General features: G+C 50.0%; 6 protein-coding genes across 6 annotated transcripts; 3 read left to right on the forward strand and 3 right to left on the reverse strand.

The window, feature by feature from the left end:
- Positions 1-386: 386 nt before the first annotated feature.
- On the forward strand, positions 387-5,162 carry M437DRAFT_51182 (UDP-glucose:glyco protein glucosyltransferas-like protein; the record flags this gene model as incomplete). The annotated part of the gene is made up of 5 exons (XM_041022143.1): positions 387-523; positions 571-924; positions 977-1,808; positions 1,861-2,121; positions 2,169-5,162. 5 exons carry the CDS (start codon positions 387-389, stop codon positions 5,160-5,162), a joined length of 4,578 nt encoding a protein of 1,525 aa, XP_040878595.1.
- A 357-nt stretch (positions 5,163-5,519) lies between these two features.
- Positions 5,520-7,920, reverse strand: M437DRAFT_11519 (SNF5-domain-containing protein; the record flags this gene model as incomplete). The annotated part of the gene is made up of 2 exons (XM_041018616.1): positions 5,520-5,837; positions 5,908-7,920. Coding segments are annotated over 2 exons (2,331 nt in total), but the record flags the coding sequence as incomplete, so codon positions are not given.
- Positions 7,921-8,719: 799 nt separating this feature from the next.
- M437DRAFT_76249 (vacuolar protein sorting-associated protein 74) lies at positions 8,720-9,963 on the reverse strand (the record flags this gene model as incomplete). Its single annotated transcript, XM_041026588.1, has 4 exons — positions 8,720-8,770; positions 8,823-9,316; positions 9,378-9,624; positions 9,685-9,963. The coding sequence occupies 4 exons, from the start codon at positions 9,961-9,963 to the stop codon at positions 8,720-8,722; spliced, it is 1,071 nt and encodes a 356-aa protein (XP_040878597.1).
- A 510-nt stretch (positions 9,964-10,473) lies between these two features.
- On the reverse strand, positions 10,474-11,168 carry M437DRAFT_67036 (acyl carrier protein; the record flags this gene model as incomplete). Its single annotated transcript, XM_041024874.1, has 6 exons — positions 10,474-10,481; positions 10,534-10,572; positions 10,628-10,676; positions 10,732-10,812; positions 10,869-10,886; positions 10,944-11,168. The coding sequence occupies 6 exons, from the start codon at positions 11,166-11,168 to the stop codon at positions 10,474-10,476; spliced, it is 420 nt and encodes a 139-aa protein (XP_040878598.1).
- A 289-nt stretch (positions 11,169-11,457) lies between these two features.
- On the forward strand, positions 11,458-12,296 carry M437DRAFT_76251 (NADH-ubiquinone oxidoreductase subunit; the record flags this gene model as incomplete). Its single annotated transcript, XM_041026589.1, has 4 exons — positions 11,458-11,741; positions 11,797-12,089; positions 12,143-12,185; positions 12,236-12,296. 4 exons carry the CDS (start codon positions 11,458-11,460, stop codon positions 12,294-12,296), a joined length of 681 nt encoding a protein of 226 aa, XP_040878599.1.
- A 685-nt stretch (positions 12,297-12,981) lies between these two features.
- Positions 12,982-14,937, forward strand: M437DRAFT_85537 (P-loop containing nucleoside triphosphate hydrolase protein; the record flags this gene model as incomplete). Its single annotated transcript, XM_041028299.1, has 1 exon — positions 12,982-14,937. The coding sequence occupies one exon, from the start codon at positions 12,982-12,984 to the stop codon at positions 14,935-14,937; it is 1,956 nt and encodes a 651-aa protein (XP_040878600.1).
- Positions 14,938-16,808: the final 1,871 nt, after the last annotated feature.

Genomic DNA, 16,808 nt, shown 5'->3' on the forward strand with positions numbered 1-16,808 from the left:
ACTAAAGCAGTGAGAGCTAACCACAATGACCAGTTGCTTCGAAGATTCAAGAGCACCATGATGGTCGACCATCGTGTAGAACGGAGGCATCTTTAACCGGCCGCAGAAGTCGGAAGGAGCTTCCCCATGTGCAAACAAGACAAACAACCATCTAGGAATGACATGTGGCTGTAGTCTTGCATGTCTTTTACAGCTCATGAGCGGATGGAGAATCTGTGTTTGTTAGACTAGACATCCTGACTGCTTGTAACTGGGTTGGAGCGATATACGAGCGTACCAATTCTAGGGACATCTGGATTTGACTGTCTGACTTATTAACGTGTTCAACACTAAGCTTTCCAACCAAACGGCAGTTTCCCACATAGTTTGCTTTGCGACTCAGAAGGATGGTGCGATACCAGCACCTGGCAGTAAACACTGCCTTGGTCCTTGGATTGCAGGCTATCTGCACGAATGCCGCGCCTTCGGTCAACGTAGCACTCAAAACCTCGTTCAATTCGGCTCCTTATCTAGTAGAACTATTGTAAGACACCTTCGCAACCAGATAGACACAGCGCTGACATAGAGTAGAGAGACAGCTGCAGATGAGAATGCGACCGCTTACTTCCCACTACTCGACCGAATCGCCGAAGGTCACTTCGACCATGCTTCAACCGACCAAGATCTGTACAACCTATTCAAAAAGACGCTGCAAGAGGAAGGCCATCTCGCCAAAGCAGAAGATATCTCATCGTTCGAATACGCCTTGTCTATACATGCCGCTGCACCCAGAATTGAGGCACACTACCAATTCTACAATACTACGGTAGAGCCTACACTCAAGAGTCGTTTGGATACAACTTGTGAAACTTGGTTACACTTCAATGGCCAACAGTACTGTGATCCCGACCTATCAAGTTCATCAGGCAATTCAGTAGATCAAGAGTATGCATTGAAATCTTGCTCGCAGCTTTGTCAGAATACTGACGTTCTACAGACGTATTCTGAACCTTCCCTTTGATCGCGTCATGGGTGACAAGCAAAGCAAAACACCTGCTATCCTCTATGCAGACCTTATGTCCTCCTCTTTCCGCCAATTCCATAAGACAGTCAGTTTGACCGCCAGGGCCGGAAAGACATCATACAGAGTGAGATATAAACCTTCTCTCAGCACACCAGGCTCTCCACTCGCTGTCAGTGGATACGGTATTGCTCTTGACCTTAAAAGAACCGATTACATTGTCATCGATGATCGCAAAGCCGAGGACTCGGATGATACAAAGATTGATGCCTCTAGTGCTAAGTTGACAGACGAGGAAGTGGCAGACCTCAAGCCGTTGTCCTCTAAGGAATTGCTGAGACTGGATATGAGAGCATCTAGCTTTGTCATGGACAGTGCGGATCCATTTGATACCTTGTTGAAACTCACCCAGGACTTCCCCAAGCACTCGGCAGCCATGTCTGCCCACGAAGTCTCTGAGCAGTTCAGAAAAGAGCATCTGGCCAATCGTGAAGTGTTCCTGCCATCGGGATACAACATTATTTGGATGAACGGTCTTCAGATCCTGGCTCGCGATTTTGATGCTTACGCCATGCTTGAGCATATGCGTCGCGAGCGTAAGTTGATCAACAGTGCTGGTGAGCTTGGCTTGACTGGAAAGGAAGCCGTACAATTCCTATCACATTCCTCAATCTCAGAAGCTGCTTCGACCCAAGAACCGCAGCGTTATGATTGGAGAGACGAGCTTGAAGGTGGCAAAGTCATCATCTGGATGAATGACATCGAGCACGATAAGCGTTATGCTGAGTGGCCAGATCAAGTCAGAGCAGTAAGTCATAGTCTCGAAGCCTACATTAGATTTCACTGACAATAATGAACAGTTGTTGCAACGAACATACCCTGGACAATTGCCTCCTGTTCGGAAGGAGATCCACAACCTCATCCTGCCTATCGACTTCGCTGACTACAAGGACGTGGAAATGGTTGTGGAAAGTTTGCAAAGTTTCGTGAAGAGGAAAGTGCCTATCCGATTTGGCCTTGTGCCCAAGACATCTTCTACAGGATCCTCTGAGCAAGCCAAGGTTGTATATCACTTGCTCGATACCTATGGTCTTGGTGTTGCTCTCGAATATCTTCAAAAGGTTGGTGATACATGCTAAACGTTGTTGAACTTTGCTGACGCCACCAGCTCTCGTCCAACCAAGGCCGAAAACTCTCTGGTCCAGTACAGTCAGTCTTCGATAATGCTATCAAGGGTCGCAAGCTTCGCAGGGATCGTGTTTCAGCGCCTCTGCAAGAGGTCTTGAAGAGTTATGATTTTGATGCACGTGCTGCAGCCGCACGTAAGTATCTTGTCCGTCTAGGAGCATCTGGGCCCAACCCGCCCTTCTTCGTTAATGGCATCCCTCTGCCAATGTCTGACGAATGGCTCCAAGAGATGAGCCAGCGCGTAAGCACTGATTTACGTACTGTGCAGAAGGCAGTGTTTGAGGACCAACTCAACGATGAAAGTTACGTTCCTGAGATCTTCTTGTCTCGCGCATCCGCTCGCCGCAACCCGTGGGTTATCCCCGAAGATGAAAACAGCATCCGACAAGTTAATCTGGCATCTCTCTCCGATCTGTCTGAAGGGAGGATTGGGTCGATTCCTGGCTTGCCAGTCAGCAAGGATACTATCTCAAGCGAATTAATTCATATTGTGGTCATTGCAGACTTTGATTCGGAAGCTGGTCAGAGTATGCTTTCCGACCTCATTGTGTTACGCAAGGAAGAATATGATCAGGTCGAGATTCTGCTCATCCACAACTCCGACAAAGAATTGTCAACCTCGAGCTTCGCAGTTGATCTGTTCAAAACTATGATATTGGGCCCTGTCGTCTCCTTGGACGCTTTGGAAGCACTGATGTCGAAGAAGAAGGTCGATGTTTCTGAAGAAGACGTTGTCGCAGCTCAGGCATTCTGGTCCTCAGCTGACAGGTTCCTCAATGATGTTGGCTTCGCAAGAGGCGAGCAAGGTATCTTGGTGGCAGGTAGGGTTGTTGGGCCCTTGTCATCACTTGAAGGATTCGACCGCGATGACTTCGTGACGTTACTGTCCTACGAACGCATGAAGCGCTTGATTCCAGCAGCAAAGGCTATGAAGGGTGTTAAGATTCTAGACAAGGCCAATACTGCTTTGTCATTTTCAAAGCTATCAAACCTGATTGCGCTATCATCGAAGTCAGACATCCCTGAGGGCATGTTCGATGCTTCTCCTCCTGCCAGAGCAGACATCTTCAATGGCTGGATTGGTTCACACACCCTCATCGAGCGTGGAGATTCTGAGTCTGCAACCATCCAAGTTGTCGCCACCATAGACCCAGCATCTGAAGTTGCTCAACGCTGGGTGCCCATTCTCAAGGTCCTCTCTGAGCTCTCTGGTGTTCATCTGCGCCTATATCTCAATCCCAAGGAAAGACTTGACGAGTTACCTGTCAAGCGATTTTACAGACATGTGCTGGAGTCCAAGCCAAGATTTGACAAGCAAGGCTCTCTTGAAGGATCTCTGGCCCACTTCGAAGGTCTTCCAGCAGACGCTCTTCTCACAATGGCCATGGACATGCCGCCTGCATGGCTTGTTGCACCCAAAGACAGTATTCATGATCTTGACAACATCAAATTGAGCTCGACTCAAGGCAGAGATATCGAAGCGACCTATGAGCTCGAGAGTATCCTGATCGAAGGTCACTCTAGAGATGTTACCATCGGAACTGCGCCCAGAGGAGCTCAGCTTGTGCTTGGTACGAACAAAGACCAGCACTTTGCTGATACAATCATCATGGCAAATCTGGGATACTTCCAGTTCAAGGCCAATCCGGGCTTCTACAACCTTACTTTACAAAAGGGAAGAAGCGAGGAAATCTTCAAAATCGATAGTGCTGGGACTCTAGGGTACAGTCCTCAGACGGGCGACGAGACGACTGAGATTGCTCTTACCAGCTTCCGAGGTGCTACCATCTTTCCCCGTCTGTCTCGCAGACCTGGTATGGAGGATGAAGATGTTCTGGAAAGTGCAAAGACGACAACAGACCACATTACCGACAAGGCCGACAAACTTCTCGCCAAAGTTGGTCTCGGTGGCGTAAAGTCTAGCGAAGTCCTCTCCAAAGCCCAAAAGTTTGGCTCTGGCCTGCTTTCAGGATCAACTGGCTCTACCACAGACATTTCCACTCTACCTCACGCCGACATCAACATCTTTTCAGTCGCCTCTGGCCATCTCTACGAACGTATGCTCAACATCATGATGCTCTCCGTCACAAAACACACCTCACACACTGTAAAATTCTGGTTCATCGAACAATTCCTGTCCCCCTCTTTCAAAGCCTTTTTGCCTATTATGGCCGAAGAATACAACTTCCGCTATGAAATGGTAACCTACAAATGGCCACACTGGCTGCGTTCGCAAAAAGAAAAACAACGCGAGATCTGGGGGTACAAGATTTTATTCTTGGACGTGCTGTTTCCTCTAGACTTGGACAAGGTCATCTTCGTCGACGCAGATCAGATCGTCAGGACGGATATGTATGAACTCGTTACTTATGATTTACAAGGCAAGCCTTATGGATTCACACCCATGTGCGACTCGCGCACTGAAATGGAAGGTTTCAGATTCTGGAAACAAGGGTATTGGAAAAACTTCCTTAGAGGACTACCTTACCATATCTCTGCCCTTTACGTCGTCGACTTGGTTCGCTTCCGCCAAATGGCTGCTGGAGACCGCTTGCGCCAACAATACCATCAGTTATCCGCCGACCCTAACAGTCTTTCAAACTTGGATCAGGATCTGCCAAATCACATGCAACATGTGCTTCCTATCCACAGTCTTCCCCAAGAATGGCTGTGGTGCGAGACCTGGTGTAGTGGCGAAACTCTTGGAGTCGCACGCACTATCGACCTCTGCAACAATCCCCAAACCAAAGAACCTAAACTCGAAAGAGCCAGACGGCAAGTTCCCGAATGGACAATCTACGATGATGAGATTGCGGCATTGGCACAAAGAAAAGTTGGAGAAGGTAAAAGTCCTATTGCTGGAGGTGATGCGAGTGGTGCGGGTATTCAGGCGGAGATGCAGGAGGCGGATGCAAGGGCTCAGAAAGAGGAGAATGAGAGAAAGGAGAAGCGGAAGGGTCACGATGAGTTGTAGAGATTAGAAGCAAAAAGTAGTATAGAAGTTGAAGTATGACAGGAGAACTATGCACGAAGAAAGAGAACGCTGCGACAAGCAGACGACTACCTCCAAGTCACAAGGCGGTGAATTTTTTACACAAAATCGGCAAGATGAGGATTACATTACAACAATGAAAAGAAAAATGCATTCGGCTGGTCTTGAAAAATATTACTCCTATCAAGACCTTCCCCAGCCAGATGGTGTTTCCATGTGTCGTTTGAACCATTGCCACATCACCGGCCGTGGAAGCAGCGGCGGCACGTTCTAATTGCCCGCACTGCCTTGCGCACCAGCGTCACCACTAGCAGCCAATCTCGCATCCACCATGGCCTTGTGCTTTCTGTTCTTGATATGAAGTTCGAATTTCGCAATCGTCTCTTCCCTCATTGCAGTATAAAGCTTGCCAGGGCAATCGTCACAGCGGATACGGGGTTGCCACATCCATTTGACTTCTTGTTTTTCGCCAGTGGCGCGGTTGGTGTAGTTGGCGGGTGGAGGTGAGCCGGCTGGTAATGAAGCGTGGTCGATGGGAATGGGCTTGTCGGTAGCAGGATCGATGGCGGCGAAGCGCATGAGACCTGAGAAGCGAGAGGTTGGGTACATGCGGTGCATTTCCGCAAGTGCGTCTTTCAGCCAGTCTGGTATGTCGGGCTGAAGCAGAGTCTCGTCAGATCTGGAAAGATGATGCTAGGAAGCATAAATCTCAAAAGCGTTCACTTACTGTGGCACTATCTGGCAAAGGTGTAGTGGCGGCTTCGACTCGTCCTTGCGAATCATACTCAACATCCTTCGTGATTTTGGTCGGTGTAGGTGCTGGGAGCTTGGTCGTTGGTGTTGGTGCTTGGGGTTGAGCTTGGCGAGCAGGAGTGACTGCAGCCGCTGGTAGAGATCGGTTCTGCATTGACGGCGTCGCAGGGCCTGCTTGCTTCGCTGGTGTAGCAGCAGGTTTGGCAACTGGCATGGTGAACGATGTAGGGAAGCCCGATAGAGGAGGTGCCGCACTACGGCCAAACTTCTTCCTGGCCAGGAATTGCTTGAACTTGTCAGGGTTCAGACGAAGCTTAACAATCATTGATGTTGGCTCTGCTGTGTCTTCACGAGCTGTTGTCTCTTGGACACGTCGAGACGCTCTGGTCGATTCTGGTTGTGAGAGCATGGCAACATCAGGGGTGGCTGATCTGCCGTAGGTCTGACGCATAGCAATTTGTGCAGCACTGGCGGCACCTCTCATGCCTCTAGTTCTCGCGGTACCGCCACTTGGAAGCTGAGTGGGTGCAGGTGACTCGCCTCCGGACTCCTCCTCTTCCAGCTCATCAGAATCACTTCCATCATTCAAGCGAGCACCAGGTCTACGACCTCTACCGGTTGCAGTACGACGGATCTTGAAGATGCCACTGGCTTCCAAAGTTTCTGCAGCGCCTGGAATGACGGTTGATACAACCAATGACCGCACGGTCCTTTGTCGTTCTTTGAGATCTGGCAAAGCGGGGCCACCACGTCTGTTGAGTTGACGCTTCTGTGCTCTCTGCTCACGTAGCATGGACAACTCAGTCTTTTCCAATTCCGTCTCAGTAAGCTCGTACATGTATGGTGTCCAGTCCTTCTGACTCTGTTGCTGCCTGAACACATTGGGCACAGGTGAGGGAAGCATATTTTCACGGATGTCAGGGTCCTCTATCGGTCGTCCATCAAATTCGTAATTGGTCACGAACAAGCTCTTGGTGTAGAGCTGGCATTGCTCGCGAATCGAGTGCGCAATGGCTGTTGTGAATTCACCAGAGAGCGAGAGATCCAAAGACATTTGTCTGGCAAACTCCTCGGGCGAATTGAGAGGGTTGTTGATGTCCCATTCGAATTGATCCACCAGAGTGATGTGTCCAATGGTAATATTGAGCTTTACAGTAATGCGCATGTCATCATTCTTGTGCGCATTATATGGAGTCTCGGGTTCCGCAGCTTGGCCAGCTGGATAAACGTGGGGATAGTAATTGTTCAACTGATCGAGCAGTTCTTGGTGGACTTGACGAGCAAGCATTTGGCTCTGTTCCATAGGCATCTTCAGGTCTTCGATAAGGTTCTCAGCGAAGAGCTGGGGAGAGACCAGGCGATCATTGAGATTCCAGGTGAATGTGTCGCGCAGTCTCAACTTCTCGAGCTCAAGATCAAGTCGCACGGGTACGAGCTCCTCCAGGTATTCTGCTTGCTGTCCTGCGTCTTTCCTGGCAACGCGCAATTCGCGCGTTCTCCTGTTGCCAGCTCTACGACGCGTGGCTGGATACTCCAGCCGTGTTCTGTCGTCGGTTCGGCCATTGCCATAACCAGCATACCCATATCCAAAGACAGCTCCAGGATGTTGTTGTCGTTGTTGTCTTCCCTCATGGAGATACCATTCCTTCTCCTGTTCCTTGAGCCTCAGAAGCTTGCGCGATTTCTCGGCCTGATCATTCATGGCAGCAGCGTATAGCGAGTCGCGTTGAATGTAGCGCTCGAGGAGAACCTCCTGGCGTGGAGGGTTGTTTGGGGATTGAGGACGCGCGGGAATGCGCGAGCCGGAGCGCGAACGTTTCCTAGACATGGCGACTCCGTTGGAGGACTGTGAAGGTGACGAGGTCACGTCGATACCTGATGCGGCCATGATGTCTTTGGCGCGCTGCTTTCCGTCACGAATGGCATCGCCAGCGTCCGAGGGAGGATTTGGAGGAGGATCGGTCGAGGCGTTGGTGGGGGGAGCGGCACTTCTCCGACCTGGCGGGGGCTGGGCGAGATTGAAGGGTTGGCCGCTGTTTGGGAAGGGTGAGGCAGCAGGATTGGTCGAGGGCGATTGCATGATTCAAGGAGTGTTTATCGCGAAGTGACTGAGTTAAGGCTTAGCAGGCGCGTGGGTGGTCGCGTCGAGTGGAGGTGGTGAGGGAGAGGGGAGGCCATGACAGAGTGATGGCGCGTCAAACTCGACAGCAGTTGAGGAGAGATGGAGGGAGGCAACAAGAGAAGAAAAGGAACAGAGTTAGAAATGACATACCTTGGTCGAACATGCCCCTCCTAAGGGCAGTTGGTCTGGCCGAGCGGGAAAGGACGGTGCCTGAACCAAGCGGTGTGCGGCTCCGATGGCAGTACAAGGCCTTTGTTTCACGCCCTGTCAGCGCTGAGATGGTCGACGAGTCTTGCGCGCCGATGATTGGTGATTAATCAATGGCTATTTAGATCAATCATGCACATTCCCAATGGACAGCTCGTCCGGCGCGTCTCTCTCCAGTCTCAAGACAAGTCGCGTGCACGGGCCGCCGACCAACTGCCATTACCTACCTTATTGCCATCAACCGTTCCATCACGTATTCGTACTTGTCGCTTATTCTGATTCACGCAGATGAGCCGAAGTATCCATTGAGTCTTCATTCTTGATTCATGAACATGATGCTTGTCGCTTGCATTTTCTTCAACTCCTGCTGCTACAATAAAACGCCTCGTCAGAATGTAATCATTTTGCTGCCCCTTGGTATCCCTTTATTGTCCTCAATCGTCCAAACAACAGTCCTCTAAAGTAGGGAGTCCAATCTCGTAAACACACTCAAGCAAGCAGCCACCACCTGTATCAAGTCAGCATATCTTCCTGCTGTGACTCTTTGTCAAGAAACATACCTCAAGTTGCAACTCCTTGTCCTTTGCATTGTTGACCTCGTCCATAACCACTTGTCCCAGGTTGGCTCCAATACTTCCCGGTCCTCCTGTCCTTCGTGCAAAGGGGTATTGTGAGTACTCGGCCAGCAGCTCGTCCACCTGTGCAAATGCTCTCTCGCGTGCCTCGTGTTGCAGTGTTGTCAATGCGTTCTCCAGCACGTTGGCAGCGTATGCTCCGCAAACCATGGCGATGGTTCGCAGATATCTGAATTCCATCTCTTCGGGCAGGTATTCCGTGGGTGGTAGGACGACAGTACGGTTGGTCAGAACGTTACGGACACGACGACGAATCTCATCCTTTGCACCGCCATCAGCCACGGGATGAGTTGCCATGTCGAACAACAGGAAGTTGCGCTTCTCGGTACGCAGAATGCCCTTGTCGACCAGTCCCTTTGCCAAGCGTTCTCGGACTTGCTTGAGTTGGTAGCCGATCTTCATGAGGTTCCATGTCTCGCCTTGCGTATGTGTTAGCTGTGTGATCTTCTAGTGTGTTTGTTGAGCCAGGAGAAGTAATACCACTCATCAGGTCTATCCACGAGCTCACGCTCATCTTCTCGCTGCTCTTCATCATCTTGAGTGCCTCGTCAAGCAGAACCTCGCCGGTAAGCGTGTCGTCAATGACCTCAATCACTCTATCGGCCAGGGGGAAGCGTCTTCTGTTGGAATCCTTTTGCATGCTGATTCGTCCACGGAAAGCCAATTCGATGACGATACAGCCTCTGAGAGCATACGAGATGTTGTCGTTCCAGAAAGAGAGGTAGCCCTGTGTAGATATACATTAGAAGCAGTCCAAGATTTGGTAAGCCAGAGGGCGCAAAGCTACCTGCTTATCCTTGAGACCCATAAGCAGAATCTCCTCCATTAGTGTCAACTTGGGTTGCTTGAGTCTCTCGGCACTTTCGCTGATATCGCGAGGGTCGAAAGCAATCTTGTGTCCATTTGCACCGCTTTCGTATGATGTCTCAAGACCTCCGGCTCTGTTCTCGTCGTTGCGCTTGTTGGTAGGGGCAGGAGAGCTGACACGACTTCCATCCTCGCTCTCAAGACCAGCAGCAGGACCAGCACCACCTCTTCTTCTTGTTAAGCCTGAGCTGGAAGCCATATTGGGATTGTGTAGTGATGTCGTGTGTTTGGAGATTCGCAAGACGCCGGGGGGTGCTTCGTGGCCGTTGAGTTCAGCTGTATGGAGGGGGACGCGGCAGGGAGCGATGAAGTTGGAACAGCTAAGTCGGCGGCGCGTGGCAGCCCTAGGACGTCAAGACAGCCGACAGAGTCGAATACAAAATGAGATGAACAGGCGGCGCAAGATGAATTGATCAGGCCAATTGTTGTCGCATGTTTGGAGGATCAACCTTCCCCACCTAACGCGCCGCCTGCCTCCCTTAAACAACTTTGAGGAATCTTGGCGCTGTCAACTTATCACCGTGACACAGCTATATCAATTTCACTTCATTTCGCGTCATTGCCTTCAATTTCCAGCTGCTGGTGACCAAAGAAAATTTCATAGTACAAGGGCGCAGGACCTAATCGCTAAACACCTCTACAGTGGCATATGTATAGCAGTTCGGATCTCTTAAAAACATTCCATTCCATGCACTTTTTAGTGGCGCATCTAGTGGGCTATGTACAAGTCAGAGATGTGTCAATAAACTGTCTGCACAAGAAGACTTACCATCAGGCTGGCTGAGGATGTACTCAACAGCTTGGTTCACTATCGATCGAGTCAGCAGCAGTTCCGAATAATGTGGGTTCTGGACGCAGCATACCGCTGTGAATGGCATCGGCCTCCTTGTCGGGGATCTCAATGCTGAACTCCTGTGGCAGATGTGAGCATACGGACTCGTTGTGTGGTGTTGGACATGTGACGAACCTCCTCGATGGCCATGACGACCTCGACAGTGTCCAAGGAGTCGAGACCGAGGTCGTTGGTGAAGTGTGACTGAGCAGAGAGCTGTGATGAATGTAAGTCGGTGTCCAGGAGGTGATGGCGCAGCGAATTGATAATACCTTGGAGGCGTCCGAGACCTGTTGCAGAGAATTAGTAATGGACGCGGCAAATGTAGGCGTCAATGGAGTGCGCACCTTGTCGAAGTTCTTCAAAAGGTCAAGGATGCGACCCTGAACCTCATCTTTTGAGAGACCAGCGTGTGCCGAGTAGCATCTGACGGCCGAGACAAAGGTCGAAGGAGCGGCAGTGGTCGAAGGCAAGAAGGATGAAGGAGCGACACGGCGGGTGATGGGGGCCTGGACTCTAGGAGCAGCCTGGGCGAGGCATCTGGCGGATCTGGCGACGGCGAAGCGGAACATTGTGAAGGGCGAAGTGGTATTGATCGGGTTGAATGGACGAGTGGCAGTAGCTAGGCCGTCGATGTTGGAAATCGTTCGTCACCGAAGCTGCGGCGGAACGAAAGAAGCTTGGCAATGAGCGCGCCTTCCAATCGTGAAGGCCGGGGTAATCAAGCTGTGATTGGTCGACAAAACACTTACGCTGACCTAGAGTACCCGCGTCCTGCTGCTTGCTTGTAACTGCTCAAGGACGCCACTACCACCGAATACACCTTCGCCTCTCCTCTCCCTGCCTACTCACAGCGCTATCATGGCAAACACAAGGACCATGGCCGCAGCAGTCCTGCGCAACTCGGCTCGCCCTCTCGTCGCCTCACCCCGTCTCTTCACACCCGCCTCCACCTCGCTCTTCTCGACATCGACCGCCCGTCTCGCCTCTGGCTCCGGCGCCCCTGCCCAGGGCTACCGCATGCCCGCTCCTGCACGATGGGACCAACAGAAGGAGAGCACCGCCGACAGACTCGGCAACTACTTCCTGCTTACCGAGATGATGCGCGGCATGTACGTCGTACTCGAGCAGTTCTTTAGACCTCCGTGAGTCGACCCGCCACCAACACACATACCTGTTCAGCCTTTAACATCAACAAAGTTACACCATCTACTACCCCTTCGAGAAGGGTCCCATCAGTCCCCGTTTCCGTGGCGAGCACGCCCTCCGCCGCTACCCTACCGGTGAAGAGAGATGTATTGCTTGCAAGCTGTGCGAGGCCATTTGCCCCGCCCAGGCCATTACCATCGAGGCCGAGGAGCGTGAGGACGGAAGCAGAAGAACTACTCGCTACGATATCGACATGACAAAGTGCATCTACTGCGGTTTCTGCCAGGAGTCCTGCCCCGTTGACGCCATTGTCGAGTCACCAAACGCCGAATACGCTACTGAGAGTATGTTTCTCTGACGAACAACTACCAAGAGTTATTCACTAACTGTATCATAGCCCGTGAGGAGCTGCTTTACAACAAGGAGAAGCTTTTGATGAAGTGAGTCTCCTTCAACCTTTGACTAAAAACACCAACTGACTCTTGTCTAGCGGTGACAAGTGGGAGCCCGAACTGGCTGCTGTTGCCAGAGCTGACGCCCCCTACCGATAAACGGTTCATTCATGAAGATACCCTCCTACATACATCCAGGCTATACTGGTCCTTGCAGCCATGACAAGCACGCACTATGAGCAATCACTCAGCTGCTGAACACAATTTGCATGTACTCGATATGGGTCGTGGCCATGGACATGGTCGCTGGCGATTACCTTTGATAACCCGACAGAGGTTAATGTACAGTTTACGTTTCCTACCTTCACTTTTTTCTTGAGCATTTAAAATCGGAGCACACATTTTCTTTTGTCCCTTTTGCCATCTTCTTTACGTGTCAAAATTTCTCCACCGAAGAGTCTCCCGCAGCAGCAAAGCATGACAGGTGAGCTATAGAATGTACAATCTTTACAATCCAAGAAGTACGGCTAGTGAGAGTAAGCGGTCGGCTTCGGTGACACATAATTTCTTAACCACGGGTATGTATATCGCTTGATCAAAGCTTCACAATTGGAAAGCTTAACGGTTTTAGAACTCGTATACAAGACAGCGCATCCTGCAAGCCACCCCATTATCCAACCAAAGAGGACGCAGATCAGCCTGGCGAGGTCACATGCCGTGTTCCAAGATGACCGCATCGCAAGGCAGCAATGTCTAGTCGGCCCGGCTGCTTGCAGTATTTATATCAAGTCGCTAGCACTACCATAAACACTCTTGTCATTCATACAATTTCGTTTCTTCAATCATGGCAGAGAAACAGTCCAACACCGCAGAGCTCGTCGATACCTCTTCTTCTCACGTCAAGTGTGAAGTCAAAACATGGCATCTACTCCAAAAGGAAGATGGCACGGAAGAGAAGACTTCGGTTGAAGGCTTTGGTCACATCGAGCCTTCTACAGAGCATTTCGCACTGGTCGTGACCCGAAAGATCGACAAGAAGCAAAATCTCGAGAAAACAACGCTCGAAGTGAATTCTCCTTACATCTTGAAAGCATTCAGAGATGTCGTCAAGTCACACCCGACTATCCCTTCGGACTTCTCGTCGCCTGTGTCGATTCCTGTTCCCTCGGAGATGTTGTTCCACCACTGGGACGATCTACATAGCTACACCTCCGACATGGAAGACGATACTGCCCGGTCCCATCTCGCATTGCTGCTCAAGTTCATGGAGTTCGACATGGGTGCTGCAAGAAAGAGCTATCAGGCACAAGTTCGTAGCGGCCTCGTCGAGTTCGCCAGACTAGGCATTCTTTTCCGCCCTGGAGATACTGTCGTCACGTACATCAAGTCTCACCCCTGGCTTCTCAAAGTAGACAAGACTGCCTACGAAAAAAACGAAAAACGAGGCAAGTATTGCGAGATCCAATGCTCATACTCGGACTACGATGGCGAGAATCACGGCGTGAGCAAGAAACTGTTTCGCATATACCAGAAAGAAGATTTTGGGTCGGATCATCCGTCCAAGATCTTGGCTCTTAAGGTCTATCCTAGAGCCTGCGCTCCAGATGATGCGGATCTGGAGCGTCGTCTGCGTGAACGAGGTCAACTCTTCTTATCTATTACTGGTATCATGGTTCGACAGTATGATGGTGCTGCTCAGTATCTGAAATTGCCGCCTTTTACCTTCTTCCACCCTGATGAGAACGATTGGCCTCAGCTGTGGATGCCCTTCACCGAAACTGGACGGGTCATCATTGACCGCAAGACCTTCGAGCAAGACCACCCCAGCGGTATTATCAGCAAACGTTCATTCGAGTCACTAGATACTGCTCTCTGTCCTCCCTATGTCATCGGCTTCTCCTGCAGCCGCAAAGACTGGTGTCGCTTCTACGTCACTAACCTCGCAGAAGTAAACTGGAGGCCCAATGCCTTTGACGAACTCATCCTTCCTCAAAGCCAACTTAATCTCATTCGTGCACTAGTTACTTCCCACACTTTCCCCACCGATGCACGCGACGAAGACCAGCAAAAAGGAAAAGGTCTCGTGTGTCTACTCCACGGCCCTCCTGGCTCTGGCAAAACCTTGACTGCCGAATGCGCCGCTGAAACAACCCAAAAAGCACTTATCCGCGCCTCCATCTCCGAACTGAACAAACACGACTCACCTTGGTTCTTCGAACACGAACTCACCCGCGTCTTGCGTCTCGCCACAACTTGGAAAGCCATCGTGTTGCTCGACGAAGCAGATGTATTCTTAGAAGCCCGTGGCGATGATTCCCATGATGCAGCTAATAGGAATGCACTCGTTGCTGTATTCCTACGCCATTTGGAATACTTTTCGGGAATTGTGTTCTTGACTACTAATCGGATACATGTCTTTGATGCTGCGATGAAGTCGAGAGTACATTTGGCGTTGGGCTATCATGAACCTTCTCAAGACTCGCGTCGCCAGATCTGGAAACAGAGTTTGGAGAGACAGAGTCAGGTGCTTTTGAGCAGTGCTGGGGAAGAAGTTGATGTAGATGGTGCGGCGGAGCTGTTGAGCGCTGAGAGATTGAATGGCAGAGAGATTTCTAATGCCATCCATACTGCAAGCACATTGGCGAGGTTTGCAGAAGAAAGGCTGGCACTGAGACACATTCAGGAGGTGCTGGGCGTAAGAAGGGATTTCGAGGCTACATTGGAGGCAATGAGGAAGGGTACTCTGGAGCATGCTCCTCAGAGTAGCTCTGCGGTCAAGAGGAACTCGATCATTGACTGAGATGACCAGAACTTGCACATGAGATATAGTAGAGCGAACATATACATGAATGATGTCTGGACGCTTGTTCCTTCCTTTACTTTAGCACACCGTCAATCACAAACTTCTCCTTAGATCTGATCATCACACGTCTATGCATTTGTCTCAGTCACATCGCCCGAGTAGATTGGTCCAAACGTACCTCTCAACCTCTTCATTTCTCTAGATATACAATCTTCCCATGTACTAAAAGACATAACACGTGAAGCTACGAAAATGCACAATACTATGATGAAACAGGAAAGCGTCCACTGAGAAGTGACAAGATATGGGCTCATGATGAACAGGTCTCTTCTCCAAGCACGTATGTGCCTTCTTATAGCTACTATAGGCGGAGTACGATGGAAGTCACAGAGTTTAGTATATGGGGAGGATTAGATCAGAAGAAAAAGCGAAGAACTAGGATAGCTTCAGGAGAGATTCAATTTTTTGGCGCTTACAAAAGCAGAACTTTTGTGCTTCAAACTCAAGCTATTCTCTAGTAACATCAATACCAACACTCGCACTGCTAGTCTCATGAGCAGAGCAAAAACAGCACAAAACTGTGGTGGACGGGAGATTCTCGACCGAGCCATGCAACGCACATGCACAGCCATGTGATTTGATGTTAATGTAAGAGTCTCTCTTTTCCGTTCAGTGATCGTGTTACAGCTTTTCAGGAGATTGGTAGATGGCACTTTCCTCTAAGTGGACCTCGTGAATTTGAGGAAAGAGCTCTGATTCCGATGAGAGAATCATATGTCAAGACAACATGAGCAATTAGAAGGATTTGTTAGCCTCTTGGATCACATCATGCATCCTCGATCTGATCAAGACAGCTGTTCGCGTGGCAAGAGCGCGAGCGAGAACGAGGTCAACAACACTAGACACCATCATCAGGGAAAGTACGACTAGGCTTTTGTGCAGTAGCTGATTATCAAGGCTCTGTAAAGGAAGAACACGATGCGTTGCAAAGAAAGAACCAGCAATCCACATGACTTACCGTGATTGGAAGTCAACCTTATAATGGGTGAAGGTCCCTGAATGAATGCACAGTGGATTGTTGAACTTACTATAAACAATTGCATCTCGCGTGAGAGACCACTGAATTACTCATTGCTTCTTAGACCGCGTTCCACATTCTTGTGAAGTTGATTACATTTGCTCTGTGTCTAGCTCGAATCTTTGATCGTGAATCCCTCTCGAAGGCCTGCTTCTTCGCTTCAGCACCATCCATGGCCTTGTCAAGACCGTCGCGTAGCTCTCTGGAGCAGTCATAATAGGCTTCCTTTCGCGGGTTGCAGAACTCAGAGATCTCTTTACTCAAAGATCCGCGTATCCGACATTCTCCTCTTACTTGCCAGTCTCGGCATTGTGACGATGTTCTGGGCTTTCTCTTTTCAAACTTTCTCGAGCAGTGTTACCAGATGCTGTTACAAATTATGAACACCTACCTAGGTGTATCAGCACAAGGATGAGAAAGAGTCTGTCAAGTTACATGTCTAGTGACTGATAGTCTTCCAACTCGATTGCTGGTACGTCTTGTCACTTGTACAAGCATCTCGACTCAAACCGTGCTTACGCATGAGTATGTACTGTGTCAACTGGCACATGGAGTAAGAATAAGAATCTCAACGCTTATCGGCAACCTTCACTGCTTAGTGGCTGGCGCAATGCAGCCTTCGGGCGTGGTCTGCATGAAGCTTAATGGTTATACGTACCTGGTCTAGAAACCTATGAGAGATGGTAGAACATGAACAGTGAACCAAAAAGAAGAGCATAGATCTGCATGTTTCAGGTGTAAGCATGGTATCACAATGTCGTGTCATCTTATGGTACAGCTTCTGCCGTGA

The sequence above is a fragment of the Aureobasidium melanogenum genome (assembly GCF_000721775.1).
Source record: "Aureobasidium melanogenum CBS 110374 unplaced genomic scaffold scaffold_14, whole genome shotgun sequence".
Taxonomy (NCBI): Eukaryota; Fungi; Ascomycota; class Dothideomycetes; order Dothideales; family Saccotheciaceae; genus Aureobasidium; species Aureobasidium melanogenum.